We start from the raw sequence: 21483 nt of genomic DNA on the forward strand, positions 1-21483 counted from the left end.
ATAAATATTTCCTTTTGGCTACTAAGTCTTAATAACAATATTGTAATTTATAGCTAAAGAGACATATGATCAAGAAACTGTTTTATTTTACTTTTGTGATTATGATAAACATACCGAGGGCCTCAAAATTGTACCTGGGGGGGCCGCATGTGGCCCCAGGGCCGTGAGTTTGAGACAACTGCTCTAAGCAGAAGTCCTCCACATATAGTCCTGCCAGTGGAGGGCGCTGTTTCACTATCACAATTTTACTAATGAGGGACAGGCAAGCTCTGCAGGACTCCACAATATTGAAGCTCTATCCACCCCTTCCCCGCACTGGCAGCAATGCAGCTGGAGAACTCTTGCTCAGCTTAGCGGTAGTAGTGTTTTTTGTGACTTATATATCTTGAAATTACATTAATACCACAGTAACTTACCCTTAATCTGCTTAAAGATACTTTAGCCTCTGCTGCAGCTCTAACTGAAAAGGGCAGAGTTGCCAGTGTAAACCTCATAGCATTAAAAACAGCGATCACAGTAAAAGCCTAAAGAAAAGAAGCAAACAATTACTTTTTTTTTTTGCTAAGTTAATGCTATTTGAATTTATTCTGTATCAATCAAGTTGGATGAAGTTACAGAATTTCATGTGCGATACTGAAAAAGAACATTTCTATAAGATTATTGCTCTATGTTTTTCCTCTGATGTTCATGCAAAATTTCTGCAAGTAGAGAAAAATCGAAGGTATTCTGGAAGAGGGGCTGAAAGATAAGCTACAGTTATTGCACTACTCTCCACTTATCTCTCTCCATTTTAATAGGGCCTCATAAATAGCTACCCTAACAGCCAGATAGCATGGCTGAAAATATGTTTGGGGACACAGTATCTGGTTAACTTATCCAGATAGCTTTAAGTGGCAGCTACTTCACTGATCACTGACCTTCGAGCAGCCCTGGGGCATTCCATGTGCATGCCAGGTAACAGCTACACAAACAGCAGTACTAAATCAAGACAGACAGTTTGGACTGAAAATTCAGCACAATAAAACTACCTTAAAGTAACTGTTTAAATCCTTACCTCAAGCTCAGGTTTGGAATGGTGAGTAATTAAATCCAAAAAGCGGGCAGGCATAGATGTAGGCTGTGGTATAGCCATGGGTGGGTGGGCCTTGGGGGCAGGGCTGAGGCAGTGCACATTCACTTTGGGCTCAAGCCCGCCCAGCAGCTGTGCACCTTGCTGTGGAACCCCAAGACCTGTCAGCAGAAGACTCCAGGCTAGGGTTGCCAGATTTTACCATTGAAAAATCTGGATACCCTAGACCTGCCCCCCAGGCCTAACCATCTCCACCCCAGTCTCACCCTAGCTCCCCCCCCCCCCCCACCCCGGGCAGCCTCCTGCCCAATGCAATTGAGAGGAGGCTTTTCAAAACACGAACAAAGTGCCAGGTTGTGAAAAGCCATTCGGACCCCCGGACATGTCCTCAAAAGGAGAACAAGTCTGGGGAAATCTGGACGTCTGGCAACCTTATTTCAGGCATTTCTTGCCTTCCCCCTCCGTCGCTGACAATCCAGCATCTCAAGACCCTCCGTACCATAACACCTCCCTCTACCAAGGGCTGCTGGTAGCCCTGTCCATGCTGGCCACTGAGCCTTTCCTCTGTTGCAACTTCCTGTTTCTGCATAGACAGGAAAGTATCAGAAAGAAGGCTCTGGGGCCAGCACAAACACTTTGTGAACTGCTTCTAACTGTCAATGACTTCCAGAAAGGAAGTGAAGTTTTAAAAGGTATATGGTGAGAGAGGGAGGGGGATTGAGAAATTGGGATTAGAGAATGACACGGTGACAAAATTCATCACCATTCCCATCCCCGCGGATAACCGCGGGAAACCATCTTCATGTCATTCTTTAAGGAGAGAGGAAAGAATCAGAGTATGAATGGCCACAACCACTGACCCGCAAGCTTTGCTTTGAAGAATGCTAGTGTAGAAGGACTGAAGTTGAAATAGACACTACAGAATGACAGTCTCTGGTATCCAGAGCAGATATTGTGATGTCATAATGCCTCATTCCACCAGTGCCTAAGAGCCAATCACATCAGTGATGTCACAATGGCTTCATTATCCTTGGCTCCCATAACAATCAGAGTATGAATGGCCACAGCCACTGACCCAGAAGCTTTACTTTGAAGAATGCTGGTGTAGAAGGATTGAGGTTGAAATAGACACTAGAAAATGACATGGGATTATTTCCCGCGGTTATCCACGGGGACGGGAACGGTGATGAATTTTGTCACCGTGTCATTCTCTAATTGGGATCTTGGATTGTTGGCAGGGGGTAAGGGAGAGATGCCACACCACAGGTGGGGGAAGGGAGGAGGGAACATTTCATCCTCACCCACTTTGGGCTGATGCCTCCCAAAATTGGCCATCTGGATACACCACTGGTTATAGGAAGAGAATTTAGCACCCTGTGCTACTCTTTCCAAAACATTCCAGAAAATTAAGATTACCTTATATACTGTATACTCGACTATAAGTCAATAGATTTTGTTTAAAAAAATGCTTTAAAAACCAGGATTTTCTTACCTAAGAAGCCAAAAAAATTAAGCACCACCCAACTCCATCAGCAGCACAATCTCTTTCCCTCCAGCCATGGGTTGGTTCAACGCCCCACCCCCCTTGCTATGTACTATCCAAATTATCTTCTTTAGCGGTACAACAATGCAGTGATCCTCCTAGGCTGCCTACTTCCTGCCCTGAAGTGCTCTCTCTGATTCATCCCACAAAACAGGAAATTGAGTCAGAGGGAATGTTCTGGGGCTAGAAGAAGCCAGCCCAGGAGGAAGACAGTGAGGAGGGGAGTTGAAATACTGATACTGACAGAAAGGGAGCAATTTTGGACCCTGGAGGTAGGAGCAGTAGCTTACCAAGCACGGGGTCATAGGGAGCAGAGAGTTGAGGGTGATGGAATGGTCACAGAGCTGAGGTCCACCTGTGCAGGGTAGTTGGCTCCACCAGCACCCAACCCCTCTGATGTCAACTTCCTGTTCCAGGATGGAAGGACTGACAGAGTCAACGGCCACACATAGGCAGGCTGCAGCCCCATGGCCACTTCACATACCCTCCCATTGCCTGAAACAGGGGGTGCTTTGGCCAGAGGAAGAGTACTCTGCTCCGGGTTCCTAACCCGCTAGATACACCACTGGGTAGGAGGGAGAAGGAGAGTGAGGCCAAAGTGAGGGAGGGAGGGTTGGAGGGGAGTCTCAACATATACAGTTGACTCCACCCAAGTGCACGTCAGTTAAGCGCATTCTTCGGTTATCCGCAGCCTACCACCATGGTTCTGTTTTTTTTGGGGGGGGGTTTCATTTCTTTATTCATTTTAAAACTTTCAACAAGTAATTCATTATACAATCATATACACTATAATAATACTTATTAATCATACATTCACTGAAATCAAACTATAACTTCGCCCTCCCATCCTTCTTCCAATATAATCATATAATTTTATACATATAAAATCATCCCCCTCCTCCCTTATACTTCAATAATCAAACACATTTTTTTTTTTTACATTAAAGTCAATGGATGTAAACGCCAGATAATTACAATTCTGATAAGCACACGATCCGCTTATGCACACTGATGTTATAGGTCCCACCTCTATTCGTTCACGTTACGTTCATTCCAGTTAAAAACAATCACGTTGTGACGTGGATGAGCCACGTGTTTCGGAACAGCAATCTAGGCCTGGCCAGGTGTTAGAACTTTCGGAACTGCACCATGGTGTCGCATGAACAAAAATCATTGGCTTTGGCTGAATGTGTTCACCATGCTGGACAAAAGTCATTGTATTTGGCTGAATGGGTCGATGTCTTAAAGAGACTTGAACAACGGGAGAGTCAGGTTTCTATTGCAAAACATTACAGCATTCATTCTAGCCAGATTTCTCGGATTTACAAAAAAAAGCAAGCCATTTTGAAAGACTGGCAAAACAACAGCAATCCTACCAGAAAACGGAAAAGAATTGGGAAGGCTGGAGATGTTGAACAGGTGTTGCTACGATGGTTTGCTGAAGATAGAAGTCGACAATTGCCAATCAGTGTTAGAGATGGAGAAAGCAACACAGCTGATGGAGAAAGCAACACAGCTATCTGAAGAACTGGGCGAAGAAGACTTCAAAGCAACAAACAGATGGTTAGAGAGGTGGAAAGTACATAACGGCATAAAATTTAAGAAGTAGCATGGCGAAAAACAAGACATGGATGAGTTTGGTGCAGAAAGATGGGTCATGGGAGTTTTGTCATCAGTCACTGGTGGATATGAACCATGCGACGTTTTCAACGCCAATGAGACAGGCCTGTACTGGCGTGCCATCCCTGATGGAACATTGGCTTTCAAACGCAGCAAAACTGTTGGCTTCAAGGTGCCAAAGGAACGATTGACATTGCTGCTCGGTTGCAATAAGGATGGTAGTGAAAAGCATGAGCCACTGGTGATTGAGAAGAATCAAAATCCTCGGTGCTTCAGAAACATTAAACACCTGCCTGTTCAAGTTTCAAGTTTATTAAAAATTTGATTGAACTCAGATCAAAATTTCTAAGCATTTTACAATTTATTATAATAATAAAGGGAGACAAACTTAACAAATAATCACATAACAAGACATGACTGACAGACACAGTTAGGAAAGTTCGGGGAACTACAAATTAAAAGTAAAGTGTCCAAAAAGGGAAGACCACAGTAGGAAGAGGAGGCAATCATAAATATCGAGTGGATCTATGTGTAAAAAAATTTTTTAAGATGTTATACACCTCTTGGAAAATGAATATGAAAGCAACAAAAACGCATGGATGATGGTGATACTGTGGATTGAATGATTGCAGAAGCTTGACAATCTGATGAGAAGGCATAGGAGGCACATTGTAATGCTGTGTGATAACACACAGCAATGACGTAAGACTAACCAACATCAAACTCGTGTTTCTTCTGCCAAACACGACCTCTTTTATCCATCCGATGGACCAAGGGATAATCGCAAACTTCAAATGTCATTACAGGTCACTCGTCCTAAGATATGTGATGGCAGTGATTGATGCAAGCAGGGAATCCAGCCCCTGAGCTGCTGAGCTCGCAAGAAAAATGATGGTGCTCGACTCTCTTCACATGATACGGGAGGCATGGAGTCTAGTCTCATCATCAACGATTTCAAATTGCTATTGACAGGCGAGCTTCATTCACACATCTGATGAGACAACTGAAGCTGTTGCTTCATCCATTGAACTCCCAAATGGACTCTCGCCACAAGAGTTTGAGCTGTATGTCGCCTTTGACAATGATGTGCCCACATCATCTGACAGCACCAGTTCCAATATCTGTACAGTCATCAAGGACTGCAGACAACCAAGAGTCTGATGAGGACGGAGATACTGCGGTCATCACGACAAAAGAAAAACCTGCAGAGATTATTTCCTTCTCGGACACGCTGAAGTCCCTACACACGCTGCATTGTTATCTGGAGATAAATGGTTGTCACGACTATGGACAGTTTTACAACATCAGTAGTCAGATACACAGCCTGAATCGTGCAATTTGTGTGCAGAAAACAGTGACTGTTTATTTCAGTAGAATGTTGGTTTAAAAAAAGGTTTACAGCATTAGATGGAACAGTGCTGTTTCTATAACTGAACCGTGTTAAATTGTATTCAGTGTGTTTTTTGCTGAATAAAAGTTTTATTGCATTTAATGACAGCATACTGTGATTTTTCATGACTAAAAAGTGGTTCTCCAATTAAGTGCACACTCGTCTGTTCCAGAGGCCTTGCACTTAAGCGGAGTCGACTGTACTAGGGTCACAGCATTTTTATTTTTAGTTACAAAACTGCCCTCAACTTGTGCATGATGTTGACTTATAGTCGAGTATATATGATAGGTAACAATTTGATGTTGCATTTTATGGATTCTAAAGGGATAAAATATTTAAAAAAAAAACTGTTAGCACAATCACTTATCAAGCAGCAATGGTTTGGAATGATTTTCTGGCTGTACTAAAATCTCAAACTGATTATTTGGTGTCTGGGTAATTAATTTTAACTGTCAATGTTTTGCACTGATATACAGAAATTGTGACATCCTAGAAATGACTAGCTGAATCCTTTGTAATCTGCTTTGGACCAAAAGATTATTGATGGAATAAAAGTCCTGCACTAGTATTAGCATGCCAGAGACTGTTCTCCCTTCTTCCTGCCACCTCAGCTATTCCAAGAAAGCAGAAATCACAGGTCTGTACTGTAAATTGTCTTTGACAACTCATTCTAGGTCTCTCGTAGAGGTATCTCATACCACTACATCATCTATATTACCCCATCTACAGCCCTGTATAGTGGCATAGGTGGATTTTTTTTTAACTGGAAGAACTTATAGGTTTTAGTCCTATTTTATGGAAATATGATAGATGGGATGAAATGTAACACACTGAATTTGTTTCTTGATGTGTATTTATTTGGATTCAGCCTGAACCTTTTCAGTAGTAATGTAGAACCCCCTAGTGGTGATTGATGCAATTACATTACAATTTAATTATTACAATTAAATGTATGAGATGTTACTGTACAGTATAATGGTCAGATGTTTCAATAGGTTACCCCTTCAATTCACACAATACAGAGATTAAACATTTAAATATTTGTATTTATTTGTTGCAACTTAAAAAAACGCCAATAACAATTGAGGGTGAAAGGAAACTAAATAGGTATGTCCAACAATTGTTGTTTAAACAAGGTAAATTCACGTGTGATCAAATTTACATTGACTACACCATTTTAGTTAGTTATACTATTCAAAACTCATAACAAGCATGTCACGCTTTTCAACTTAATACCAACTTTGTTCCAGGATATCCAAAACCACAGGTGTATTTGACTAGGTGACTTTTTAAAATCAGAGAATGTTTCTCAGTCCTAAAGTTCAATAAAATACAAAAAGTATACATCTCTGTGCATACAAAAATATTGCCACTTTCTTGCATTGGGTACTGCTGACACCTGTCTGGAACTAGCAGCTCCTCTGAAGATCCAGATGTTTGCTAAACTAAACTAAAGCTTAACTTTGTATACCGAGTCATCATTCTAAGAAGGCTCGACCCAGTTTACAGCAATTAAATAAACAGGGAATGATTTACAAATGATAAATAGAAGATAACAGCAAAATTTCAAAAGAATTAATTTTCAAAATGTTTGGCAAATAGAGTAGTTTTTAAAGATTTATGGAAAAATTAAAACTAACTGGAACTTCTTAAAAAAGGGGAGATCATTCCAGAGTTGGAAGAATTTAAAGACCAAAGATTGACTGAAGATCTTGACTCCTTTAATCCCTTTTTTAGAAGGAAGGGAGAGTTTAAATTGTTGGAAACCTCTTGCAAAGGAGAATTGATAAACGTTCCAAAATAAAGGAATAAGAGGATTAAAGATACCATGTATAATTTTAAAAGAAATACAAGCGCATTTAAATTGAATTCTAAAATAAACCGGGAGCCAATGAAAACTCTGAAGCAGAGGGGTCACAAGGTCAAATTTACGTTTTCCAAAGATCAGCTTCGCAGCTACTATCCTATCTGTAAACAAATGAAAGGAAGCAAAACCCTAAACTCCCTGGATGAATGCAGGCTAAAGTTAGTGTCTTCTTAGGCTAAGGTGATAATTATTTTATCCCTAAGCTGACACTCCAAGGAAAACCCAACAAAATGCTTCTGATATAAAATCAGCACACAGCGTTTCAAAACACACAATATCTGAATATCCAAGTATCATTTCTTCACCAATTCCATGTGCTGCCTTAAACTCTCTGCTCTCTACTCACAATATCGGTTCTGGGGCTCTTAATGATAGAGACTATTATGTGTAGCTTCCTGCTGGAGACTCTCTGTCTCTCATCTTTATGATCTCCATGCAGCTCACAGGCTCTGTGCATGGGACCATCCCACGAGCAGCCCTCATCATTTCCCTCATGTCTCTCCTCTGTAAATGCTTTCAGTTCATTATTTTTTTTCATCTTGTTATAGTAACTCAAAGTGAGTTATGGTCATCTACAGTAGGTATTTTCCTATCAACAGAGGGCTTCTAATCTACTCTCCAATGTAGAGGACTAGCCTAGTGGTTAGTGAAGTGGCCTGAGAACCTGGAAGAATGGGCTGGATTCCCACTGTAGCTTTATTACTCCAGGTACAAAATAAGTACCTATATAATATGTAACCTGCTGTTAATGTAACCACAGAAAGGCGGTATATCAAGCCCCATAAAATATATTACTGTACATTAATGCAGTTAACATATGTTATTAGTAAATAGTAAACTATAGTAAATGTAGCAGCATCTTCTAACTCAAATATTGTACCTGAGGTAATGGAAAGTTAAGTAACTTATCCATAGTCAAAGAATATCAGTGGGATTTTTTAAACTTGGTTCACCTCCTGTTGCTCTAATCACTATGGAGCTCATTTTTAAAGCATGCCTCAAAATGGCAAAAAAGTTCATCTTCTAAAAATGTTCAAATTGCGATTTTGGAACAGCAGAATTTGAATGTCCAAATAGCAAGGGGGCATGCTGTAGATGCGTTTTGGGCAAGACCAAAATATGGACATCCAACAGCAATAATTAAGTGGGAAGAAACGTCTACATAAGAACATAAGTAATGCCTCTGCTGGGTCAGACCAGAGATCCATCATGCCCAGCAGTCCGCTCATGCCCATCAGGTCCAGGACCTGTATAGTAATCCTCTATCTATACCCTTCTATCCCCTTTTCCTTCAGGAAATCATCCAATCCCTTCTTGAACCCCAAAACCGTACTCTGTCCTATCACGCCCTCTGGAAGCGCATTCCAGGTGTCCACCACCCTCTGGGTGAAGAAGAACTTCCTAGCATTGGTTTTGAATCTGTCCCCTTTTAATTTTTCCGAATGCCCTCTCATTCTTGTAGTCTTCGAAAGTTTGACGAATCTGTCCCTCTCCACTTTCTCTATGCCCTTCATGATCTTGTAAGTCTCTATCATACCCCTCTAAGTCTCCGCATCTCCAGGGAAAAGAGCCCCAGTTTCTCCAATCTTTCAGCTTATGAAAGGTTTTCCATATCCTTTATCAAGCGTGTCGCTCTCTTCTGAACCCTCTCGAGTATCGCCATATCCTTCTTTAGGTGCAGCGACCAATATTGGACGCAGTACTCCAGATGCGGGCGCACCATCGCCCGATACGGCAGGATAACTTCTTTAGTTCTGGTTGTAATACCCTTCATGATTATACCTAGCATTCTCTTTGCTTTCTTAGCTGCCGCTGCGCACTGTGCCGACTGCTTCATTGTCTTGTCCACTATTACCCCCAAGTCCCTTTCTTGGGTACTCTCACTCAATGACAGCCCTCCCATCATGTAGCTGTACCTCGGGTTTCTGTTTCCTACTTGCAAGACTTTACATTTCTCTACATTAAACTTCACCTGCAATCTCGTTGCCCACTCCCCTAGTTTGTTCAGGTCCCTTTGTAAATCTTCGCAGTCTTCTATAGTCCTAGCCCCATTAAATAGTTTGGTGTCGTCTGCAAATTTTATTACTTCGCACTTCGTCCCTGCTTCTAGATCATTTATAAATACATTGAATAGCAGCGGTCCAAGCACTGACCCCTGCGGAACACCACTAGTGACCCTCCTCCAGTCCGAGTAGTGACCCTTCACTCCTACCCTCTGCTTCTTACCCACCAACTAATTCCTGATCCATCTGTGTATGTCTCCTTCCATCCCATGGTTCTTCAGTTTCCGAAGTAGGCATTCATGGGGTACCTTGTCAAAGGCTTTTTAGAAGTCTAAGTATACGATGTCTATGCGGTCTCCATTTTGATTTTAAATGGCTTCAGTCACATCCAGGGTATAAAAAGGGGCTTTGATTGGGCTGATGACCACTGGAGGAATTAAGGCATGACACCTCCATAATCCCCCAGTGATTGCTGCCCTCCCTCCTCCCCTGAAAGTGAAATTGAAAGGAGAAACCAGGCTCGGACAGCTTCAAGTATTATGACATTCTTAACAAAACAAAAAAGCAGAACTGAGGTGTAGCCTAGTGGCCAGTGGCATGGACTGTAAGCCAAAGGACTCGGGTACAATTGCCACTTCAGCTCTCATTTTTTATCCCTTTAAATTGTGAACCTTCCAGAAATAGACATGTATGAGGGGGTCACTGAAATGTTCACAGCCAAACTTACAAAGTTGGGGAAGTCTCCGTCAAGGGCTACAGAGACATGTATTAATTCTTAAGCCTGCTCAAGGCTACTTTCGGGTGAAACTACACCCATACCCCACTGTGGGCATGCTTAAGCGTGGGTACATGTCTCCATAGATGCACTACAGAGGTTTACAATGTAGGCATCCTGCTTCGGACACTATTTAAAAAAAAAAAACCATACATCCCAATTGGCTGCCAGACAACGGTAGGATGCTTACCGCCGCCTGCAACCAGGATGCGCATTTTGAGAATCAGGCCTTAAGTGTATAAAAACTGAGAATGCATTGTACTAGGCAGCAAAGGTTTTTCCACTTCAGTGATTGTGTGGGCAGATGTTGGAAACACCTCTAACAGTTACAACAGAGACTTTGCAGTTGCTATATGATAATTTGGGCATTTACTATGTGGTAACTTGGGCATTTAGCATAGCTGCAAAAGTGTACTACTCTAGTAAAATAGCCCCTTAATTTCATCTAAAATAGTTTCACAGGAAGGCATGAAAGTAGAGATTTCCATAAGAAGTAGAGTGAATGTGTAAAGGAAAAGAGAAAGTGCCATATCAACAAACCACTAGATATGTTGCATTTATCCTAGCCAGAAACCATCATAACATAAATTTAAAAACAACAAAATGGCCCCTTTTACAAAGCTGTGATAATAGGAATTGAATGGGCTTCGGTGCATTTACCACAGCAGCATCACTATCACAGCTTTGTCAAAGGGGCCCTAAGTGATTAAAAATCCTAAGGCAGTAGCTGGAGGATGCCTATACTCAGGATACCCTCCTGAATGCCAACTGGCGACTCTTGATTAGAGAATGACACAGGGACAAATTTTTCCCCATCTCCGCAGGAACTCAATTTCCCTGTCCATGCCCTATTTCTGTAAGCTCTGCCTTAACAGCATAAGCCTTGAATACTTATGATTTGAAAGCGCGTAAGGCTTGTGCAGATGAGGATAGAGTTTTCAGGAATGGTTGCAGAGACAGGAAAAGAATTCGCCAGGCTGGGACGGGAAAATGAGTTCCCGCGGGGATGGGGAAAAATCCATCCCTGTGTCATTCTCTAGTCTTGATGCACTGAGTGACCAGTGTCTGTGGAGTCTCCATTTCCTTGAACATTTTTCACATTTTGCTGTGTCAGCATTTCAGATCGGCATACATTTAAATATTTTCCCGCTCATCAGCACACAGTACTTCATACCTTTCAGGGAAAAATGTCTTCTTGGAGGACAAAGCCTATACCACAAAACCAACACTGAAATGAAACAACAGTTAAATAAGCCTCCCTGTCCCCGAGTTGACGGACATGGTCTGAAGAGGACCAGCCAGCACGGTTTCAGCAAAGGAAGATCTTGTTTGAAGAACTTGCTGCAAGTCTTCAAGGGAGTAAACAGGCAGATAGACAAGGGTGATCCGGTCGACACTGTATATCTGGATTTTCAGAAAGCATTCGACAAGGTTCCGCATGAACGACTTCTTCGGAAAATTGCAAGCCATGGAATCAAGGGTGAAATACGTAGATTAAAAACTGGCTGGATCATAGGAAACAGAGAGTGGGGGTAAATGGACAATACACGGACTGGAAGAGCATCACCAGTGGGGTGCTGCAGGGCTCGGTGCTTGAACCCGTGCTCTTCAACATCTTTATAAACGATCTGGACATAGGTACGACGAACGAGGTGATTAAATTTGTGGACGATACGAAGTTATTCAGAGTAGTGAAGACGCAGGGAGATTGCGAAGATCTGCAATGCGATATAATCAGGCTTGAGGAATGGGCATCAACATGGCAGATGAGGTTCAACGTGGACAAGTGTAAAGTGATGCATGTCGGTAACAAAAATCTCATGCACGAATACAGGATGTCCGGGGCGCTAGTTGGAGAAACCTCCCAGGAAAGAGATTTGGGAGTTCTGATCGACAAGTCGGTGATGCTATCCACGCAATGTGCGGTGGCAGCGGAAAGGGCACACAGAATGCTAGGAATGATCAAGAAGGGGATCACGAACAGATCGAAGAAGGTTATCATGCCGCTGTACCGGGCCATGGTGTGCCCTCAGCTGGAGTACTGCGTACAACACAGGTCGTCATATATGAAGAACACGGTACTACTCAAAAGGGTCCAGAGAAGAGCAATTAAGATGGTTAAGGGGTTGGAAGAGCTGCCATACAGCAAAAGATTAGAGAAACTGGGCATCTTCTCCCTCAAACAGAGGAGATTGAGAGGGGACATGATTGAAACATTCAAGGTACTAAAGGGGATAGACTTAGTAAATAAGGACAGGTTGTTCACCTTCTCCAAGGTTAAGAGAACGAGAGGGCACTCTCTAAAGTTGAAAGGGGATAGATTCCTTACAAATGTAAGAAGGTTCTTCTTCACCCAGAGAGTGGTAGAAGGCTGGAATGCTCTTCCGGAGTCTGTCATAGAGGAAAACACCCTCCAGGGATTCAAGGCAAGTTCCTGCTAAATAAGGACATATGCTGATAGGGCTAGTCACAGTAGGGCGCTGGTCTTTGACTGGAGGGCCGCCGCGTGAGCGGACCACTGGTCTGACCCAGCAGCGGCAACTCTCACTGGTCTGACCCATCAGCGGCAACTCTTATGTTCTTATGATACTTGGTTGAAACACCCTTGGCAGCATTTACAGCTCTAGGGATGCTGGGATAGATCATCAGTAACTTTGCACGCCTAGATTGGTCAGTATTCGACTCTTCTTGTTTGCAAAAATTTTCAGATTCTGTTAGACTCTTCCTGAGAGTATTGATGGAAAGTAATCTTCAAGTCATGCCACAGGATTCTCACTCAAGGCAATTTTTATTCATTAGATGCTGCACTATTTTTCTGTATTCTTTGGGTTATCATGTTAAAAGATAACCCAAAGCTTTCTTGGAGAAGATTAGTAGGCTTTCATCGCAGAAGAGTACCGTATTTTCACGCATATAACGCACGCGTTATACACGATTTTACAAACCGTGCATAACCATGTGCGTTATATGCATGAGCGCGTTGTACAAATTTTTTTTTACATAGTTTCCCCCGACGTCCGATTCATCCCCCTGCCACACCCTGAAGGACCGCTCGCACCCCCACCCTGAAGGACCGCTCGCAACCCCCCCCCCCGACGTCCGATTCATCCCCCAGTGCCCCCCCCCCCCGCACGGAGAAGCTGCCTACCGTTGGTTCCCGATGCCAGTAAGCCCTACTGCTTCCTCTGCCGGTGGTCCCGCCCCTTCTCTGAGCCCTGCGCTGCTTCCTCTGCCGTGGTCCCGCCCCTTCTCTGATGTCAGAGAAAGGGTAGGACCGCCGGCAGAGCAAGCAGCACAGGGCTCAGAGAAGGGGCGGGATCGCCGGCAGAGGAAGCAGCAGGGCTCACTGGTATCGGGAACCAACAGTAGACAGCTTCTCCGTGTGGGGGGGGGACACTGGGGGATGAATAGGATGTCGGGGGGATGCGAGCGGTCCTTTGGGGTGGGGGGCCAGCGGTCCTTCAGGGTGGGGGGCCAGCGGTCCTTCAGGGTGGGGCATCAGGCTTTCAGGGTGGGGACAGGACTTCAAGAGGGGACAGGACTTCAAGGGATGGGGGGCAAGTGTGGTTAGAAAACTGAGCGGCAAGCATGCTCAGACCATCTTTTTTGTCTATAGATGGTCTGCGCATGCTTACAGAGCTGGGAGCAGGGCAGGGCGGCGAAAGGAGAGTCGGGACGAGAGGAGACTCGGGGCAGAGGGCAGGGCGGTGAGAGGAGAGTCGGGACGGCAGAAGGAGATTTAAATTCATGGAGCAGCATGCTCGGTCTACGCGTGTGCGCGGTATATAATAATTTCTTTACATAAATTTAGGTTTCTCGCGCGCTATACCCATGTGCGCGTTTTACACGGGTGCGCGGTATATGCGTGAAAATACGGTAATAGGCCTTCCTCAAGCACTCTGGGGTTGTGAGTTCAAACCCACGCTGCTCCTTGTGACCCTGGGCAAGTCACTTAATCTCCCATTGCCCCAGGTACATTACATAGATTGTGAGTCCACCAGGACAGAGAGGGAAAGATGCTTGACTACCTGAATAAATTCATGTAAACTGTTCTGAGCTCCTCCGGGAGAGCGGTATAGAAAAATTAAATAAATAAATCTGACAAAACATGATGATGACACTGCCATTGTTTAGGGTAAAAATGATTTTCCCTGTGAGATGTGCTGTGTTGAGTTTGTACCAGTTTGCATTCCAGCCAAAAGGTTCTGTTTTATATAGCCTTCTCTCACTTAGGGATGAGTGTCCTCCAGTGGGATATTAACTGTGTCTCAGGATGAGTTCATTTCAGGAATCATGATCTCTTGTGTAATACACGCAAAATATCTGTGCCATGGGGAAAAAAACCCAAACCAGCAGAAGCCCTGACAGCAGTGACAGGAGGCTGCTTCTCCTGTCACTACTGTCAGGGCTGCTCTGACTCAATCGCTCACTGAGCATTTGAGTTGGGGAGTTTGCAGGCAAATGATTTGCACCTCTATGCAAATCATTTGCATGCAAAAAAAGATAGTGAATTAATCACCGTTTCAAACTCGGCCAACAGCGATTGAATTGCTATCTTTAGTGAATCTGGGCCTTAGTAATATCCTTTCCAGTCATCCATTGAGAGGTGATAACATGTTTAATAACGTGAAGTGAGTAATCTACCCATTACTAAATGATTTCTAATACTTCTGCTGGATCATGTTTTTGTTGATTCAATTAGGGCCAGATAGACCGTCTAATCCCTCTTAAGAACATAGGAACTGTCATACTGGGTCAGACCGATTGTCCATCTAACCCAGTATACTACTTCCAACAGTGGCCAATCCAGATCATAAATACCTGGTAAAATCCCAGATTTCATCTACTGATCCCATGGATACGTGATAGATTTCCTCATAACTACCTTAATAGCAGTTTATGAGCTTTTCCTCCAGAGACTTGTCCAAACCTTTTTTAAACCCATATTCTCTAGCAATAAGTTCTATCTAGAGTTTAAACTATTCATTGAGTGAAAAAATATTTTCTCCTATTTGTTTTAAAACTTTCACCATGTAACTCCATTAAATGCAATCTCATCTTTGTACTATTTGAATGAGTAAATAATTGATTCACCTTTACCTGTGCTACTCTACTCAGAATTTCATCGACTTCTTTCATATCCCTCCTCAGCTGTCTCTTCTTCAAGCTGAAGAGTCCTAACTTGTTAAGCCTTTCTTCATATGAGAGGAATCCTATCCCCTTAAGCATTTTGACTGCTCTTTGAACTTTTTCTAAATCCTTATTTTAGACTTTCTTTCAGAAAAAAAGAAAGAAAGGTACATTTTATAGCATGTTCTAATCACATCCATCCATCTGTCTATCGGTCTGTGACAGCCTTATTGCAAGAAAATAATCAAAAGCATTTTGCTGAAATCTGGTGGATGGCACTTGCAGAAGACTGTGATATCTGACAAATGGTGAAATCAAGCCGATTGATGGTTACCATGTTATAGTGCAACTTTACTAATGACAGCTTGCTACTGGTGTGCTGCATTAATGTGAGGTGAAAGCTGCCAGGTGTAACATGCACTACCTCTTGTCCCATATCATTAGCACCATGCTATAGGCATAAAAGGCAAAAGATAGTGTGGTATGGCTTAGGAAGGAGGGACAAGTAGAGGCACAGAAGAGAAACTGAAAGGTGGGAACAAAGAGTAGAACAAAGACCAAACAGATAGACAAGACTTTTCAGTTGTTGGGACAGTAGAGCACAGGAGTTGAAGGAAAATCATTACAGTTTGATAGAATAAAACATAGTACATTACATTACATTACATTACATTAGTGATTTCTATTCCGCTTGTGCCTTGCGGTTCTAAGCGGATTACATGTTAGAAGACTGGACATTTCCAGTAGCATTGCAGTACATATAAACAAGAATGCGTTAAGTTACAATTGTTGTTCTGGACTTTTCCAGGATAAATTGGTAGTAGATAGTAGATAGTGATAGGTTGTTTAGACGAATAAAGATAATATTGTCCGGATTCTGTTGTTTAGACGAGTAGAGATAATACTGTTCGGATTCGGGTGTTGCTGGTGGTGGTGTTTGGGTAGTCATGAGAGCATTATCTTAAACTTTTGTGAGGTTATGATGATGGGAAGTGTTTTTTTGAAGAGATGAGTTTTGATTTCTTTTCGGAATGCTTTAATGTCTATTGATTTGGTCAGTAGATTGGTGATGGTAGTATCGATCTTTGCTGCCTGTGTCGCTAAAAGGCTGTCATATAGTTTCTTTCGTCGTGTTCCTTTGAGAGGGGGGTGAGTGAATAGGCTCTGGGTTCTCCTTGATCTGTGTGAGAGGTTACGGTGTAGTCTGTTGTTTAGGTAGCTGGGTGCTGTTCCATGTATTACCTTGTATAGTAGACAGTAGAATTTGAACTGAGATCTTGCTTTTATTGGTAGCCAGTGTGAGTCTAAGTATGCTTTGGTGATGTGGTCGTATTTGCCTAGTGAGTAGATGATTCTGAGGGCTGTGTTCTGAACTGTCTGTAATTGTTTTATCATGTAATTTGGGCATGATAGGTATAGGCTGTTACAGTAGTCTACAATACTCAGTACTAGGGATTGTACTAATATCTTGTATTGATCTTTGTTGAAGAATTTTCTTATTTTTCTTAGGTTACGTATTGTGAAGAATGCTCTTTGGATGATTTTGTGGATTTGAGATTGCATTGTGCAATTTCTGTCTAGTAGGATTCCCAGGATTTTGAGTGTGCTTTGCATTGGGTACTTGATTGTGTTTACTTCTAGTTCTGTGAGAGAAGGTTTTTTTTCCCTTTCCAGTAGTAGGAATTTAGTTTTTTCCGAGTTCAGTTTTAGTTTATGACTTGACATCCATTTTTCTACCGTTTCCATTATCATTTTCAGGTAGTTTGTGGATAAGGGGTCTTGAATATTAAAGGGGAGGAGGATAGTTATATCATCTGCGTAGCTGAATGATACTGTGTTTAGGGCGTCTAGGGTTATGCCTAGGGATGCTATGAAGAGGTTAAATAATATGGGTGATAATGGTGATCCTTGTGGTACTCCACATGGGTTTGACCATGGGTCGGATATGTGCTCTTTTGATTTGACTTTGTATGTTCGTGTTTTGAGGAAGCTTTGGAACCATTTGTGAACATTACCTGAAATTCCTATTGCGTCTAATATCTGGAGTAGTTTGTGATGGTCAACTAGGTCGAATGCCGCAGAGAGATCGAGTTGAATGAGAAGCAGCTTGTTTCCTTTGCTGAGGTGTTGTCGGGCAATGTCTAATAGTGATACCAATAGAGTTTCTGTGCTGTGGTTGGATCTGAATCCAGATTGTGATGGATGTAGTATGTGATGGTCTTCAAGGTAGTTGGAGAGGTGTTGTGCGACAAGGCCTTCTGTTATTTTAATGTATAGAGGGATTGAAGCGATTGGTCTATAGTTTGCAGGATTATCTATAGGACCTTTGGGATCTTTTAGGATAGGTGTAATTATGATTTCTCCTAATTCCGGTGGGAAATGACCTTCACTTAGTGATGTTTGAAGCCATAGTGTGAGGCTAGCTTTAAATTTGGTGGAAGCTGTTGCTAGTAAGTATGAGGGACAGTTGTTCAAGTCACATGAGGATTTGCTGTATTTTTTGTAAAGCCTGTTCAAGTCTGACCATTGTATCTTTGGGAAGTTTGTCCATATCCTATCTGCTGGGATTGCTTCATCTGTTTTGGGATTAATTCGTATTTCTTCTATGTTGATTCTTGAATTGTTGAATGTGGCTCTGGTTGTGATGATTTTGCGTTTGAAGTGATCCGCTAATTGGGTGGCTGTGGGGGTTTGGTTTCCTTGGGTGGCGAGAAATGGTTTGGTATCGGTGAGATTTCTTAAGATGTCAAAAAGTATTCTTGTGTCTGGTTTTTCTGTGCTGATGAGTTTGGAGTAGTAGTTTTTTCGTTTTTCCTTCAGTTTGGTATTGTATTGTTTGATTAGGATTTTCCATTCATCTTTGATGTTGTTGTGTTTTTGTTTTTTCCATGACCTTTCTAATTGTCTGCATTTTCTTTTTAGTTGTAGAAGTTCGTTGTCGAACCATTTATTAGATGGTCTGTCTATTTTGTTTTTGTTTTTTATTGGAGCAAGTTCGTTTAGTGTGGATTCACTGAGGGTCCTCCAGCTGTTTATGAATTCTTTGGGGTTGTTGGGGTCGATTTCGGGGTCGACTGTGTTCCAGAATGTGTGAGGTTCGATTTTCGGTCTGAATTTGATGAGTGTTTTCTTTGGGGTGGGTTTGTTGTTATTTTGAGCCCAATTGATAGTGAATGAATATTTGAAATGGTCTGACCATAGAGTAGGGTGCCAGGACCCGTTTGAGATGTAGATGTTTTGTGTGTTTTGATTTGGAGATGAGTAAGCTGCTATATCAAGTTGATGACCTTTTTCGTGTGTGGGTTCTGGGTTGAGAATTTGATAGGATAAAGTGTTGAGGTATGAGAGTATATCTGTTGTTTGTTTGGATGATTGATCTTCTAAGTGGAGATTTAAGTCTCCGAGGATCAAGTTATGTGTGGAGGAGAGTGAGTTCTGGAAGATGAATTCTTCAAGTTCTTGTTTTGAAGTATTCCATTTACCTGGTGTAATGTAGCAAATAAGACAGTTCAGATTTCCATTGAGTGATTTGTCAGATATTTGGCAGGCTAGCAGATCAAGATAAGGGGTGGAGTGCTTGGTTAGTACGTCGATGTTGAGATTGTTTTTTGTTATGATTGCTAGACCTCCTCCTCTTCTATTTTCTCGACATACTACTTCAAGTTTATATCCTTTGGGGCAGAATTCTGTGATGCTTGGATCTGACTCAGAGGTGAGCCATGTTTCGGTTAGGAAGAGACAGCCTAGATTGTCTTTGGTCAGCCAATCTTTGATTAATTCTGCCTTTGGGCTTACGGATCTGATGTTCATATATGCGCAAGCAATTGTAGTGTATTTTGTGGTTGGTGTAGTGGTTGTATTGATGATAGTTCTTGGTGAGGTTTGGTATTTTTGTGTGTTTGAGTTAGGTTTTGGTGGGGGTCTTTTTCCCCAGATGGTGGGGATGCTGGCTTGGCTGGATAGTGGGCATGGAGTTAGTGTTCTAGTGGTATGCAGTTTTCTGGTATGTTGAACAGGTCTGTGTGTTGTTGTTAGGATAGGGATGGTTTGTATTTGGTAGCCTGTGGTTTTCCATTTTGCTATAAATGTGGCAATTAGTATGAGGGCAAGAATGAGGTTGTGTGTACGCAGTGCCATTTTTTTTTTTTTTTTTTTTTTTTTTTTAAATTTGTGAGGATTGCGGTTTGGTAGTTATTTGAGTTGGTTGTGAGAGTGGATGTATGGGTTGTGTTCAGAATTCGCTGGAGAGGTGGTTTGAGAGGCAGGGGCTCTAATAGAGAGCAGAGTCCTCCTGTTTGCACGGCGTCAGACGGAGGAAGGAGGGACAAGATGGCAGAGACTTCCTCCTTCCTCTGCCTAGGAAGTCGCTGGGTGGGGGAGGCTTTCGGTGGCCCTCAAGGGCTGAAGAAAAAGTCCGACTCAGAAGTCGGTCTGCGTTCGGTGATCCGCGGTTGCTGGAGCGGCAGGGGCTCTAAGGGAGAGCAGAGTCCTCCTGCTTGCACGGCGTCGGGCGGAGGAAGGAGGGACAAGATGGCAGAAACTTCCTCCTTCCTCTGCCTGGGAAGTCGCTGGGTGGGGGAGGCTTTCGGTGGCCCTCAAGGGCTGAAGAAAAAGTCCGACTCAGAAGTCGGTCTGCGTTCGGTGATCCGCGGTTGCTGGAGCGGCAGGGGCTCTAAGGGAGAGCAGAGTCCTCCTGCTTGCACGGCGTCGGGCGGAGGAAGGAGGGACAAGATGGCAGAAACTTCCTCCTTCCTCTGCCTGGGAAGTCGCTGGGTGGGGGAGGCTTTCTGTGGCCCTCAAGGGCTGAAGAAAAAGTCCGACTCAGAAGTCGGTCTGCGTTCGGTGATCCGCGGTTGCTGGAGCGGCAGGGGCTCTAAGGGAGAGCAGAGTCCTCCTGCTTGCACGGCGTCGGGCGGAGGAAGGAGGGACAAGATGGCAGAAACTTCCTCCTTCCTCTGCCTGGGAAGTCGCTGGGTGGGGGAGGCTTTCGGTGGCCCTCAAGGGCTGAAGAAAAAGTCCGACTCAGAAGTCGGTCTGCGTTCGGTGATCCGCGGTTGCTGGAGCGGCAGGGGCTCTAAGGGAGAGCAGAGTCCTCCTGCTTGCACGGCGTCGGGCGGAGGAAGGAGGGACAAGATGGCAGAAACTTCCTCCTTCCTCTGCCTGGGAAGTCGCTGGGTGGGTAACATAGTAAATGATGGCAGATAAAGACCTGAACGGTCCATCCAGTCTGCCCATTAGTTATACCCATTAAAAATACATGATTAAATTAACTTGTCTCTTCTTTGATATTTCTGGGTCATAAAAAAAGATAATAGCATGCACAGCCTCGCTCTAGTATCAGGGTGGCAAGGTGTCATGAGAGAACAAAAGTAGCTTATATTACATTTTTGGCAACTGCTAAAATAGACAGAAGAAATAGGGCAAGTGACAAGTGTTACGGGATTAAAATGTCACACATCATTGTATGGGAAATTAAACTCAATGTCACAATGACCTTTAAGTCTGTTGCTAGTTGTTTAAATCCCACCTTAGTGTACTTCTTATACAATAAGGGCCAGATTCTGTATAGGACGCCCAGTCTCAGTAGCCGCTTAAGGGGCTTTTGAGAATCGCACACAGGCCTAAGCCCGCCGAATAACCCAATTCTCTAACCAACGTCCATGTCACAAGCGCTGGTTAGAAAATCAGGTTGCTGCTGAGCTTATCGCTGCAAGGGAACTGGCAGGAAGCAGGCGACAAGGAAGGTGTCCTCTATAGCCCAATATAACTATTCCCTTCTGAATAAATGTATCTTCATATATGGTTTATGGTTTGTTATTTATAAATAGTCTTTTATTTAATGTAATGTAGCCTCTCCCTGCTATACGAATGTAATTTTCCTTTTCCCTCAGGATGTAATTCCTCCCCATGATTCTGCATGTTTCTCTTTGTAAATCGCCTTGAACCTGTTCTGAAAAAGTGCTATCAACAAATCCTGATTAGATTAGATTCGATTAAAGGACTACCCGTACAAGGTCCTTGGAGCTACAACTTGTATAAATATGCCCATAAACTAGGCTGATCATAAATGCTCCTCACATCATTGT

The 21483-nt window shown here is 43.0% G+C and overlaps 1 protein-coding gene across 7 annotated transcripts in view; it reads right to left on the reverse strand.

Annotated features, from left to right (window-relative positions):
* The window catches only part of LOC117359170 (multidrug resistance-associated protein 9-like), a 227418-nt gene that overhangs the window by 124917 nt on the left and 81018 nt on the right, over positions 1-21483 (reverse strand). For all 7 annotated transcript variants that reach the window (XM_033941465.1, XM_033941468.1, XM_033941467.1 and 4 more), the window contains one exon: positions 417-524. In XM_033941465.1, coding sequence (XP_033797356.1) covers positions 417-524 — 108 coding nt within the window. The remainder of the gene's footprint in view (positions 1-416; positions 525-21483) is intronic.

The sequence above is a fragment of the Geotrypetes seraphini genome, chromosome 4, assembly GCF_902459505.1.
Source record: "Geotrypetes seraphini chromosome 4, aGeoSer1.1, whole genome shotgun sequence".
Taxonomy (NCBI): domain Eukaryota; kingdom Metazoa; phylum Chordata; class Amphibia; order Gymnophiona; family Dermophiidae; genus Geotrypetes; species Geotrypetes seraphini.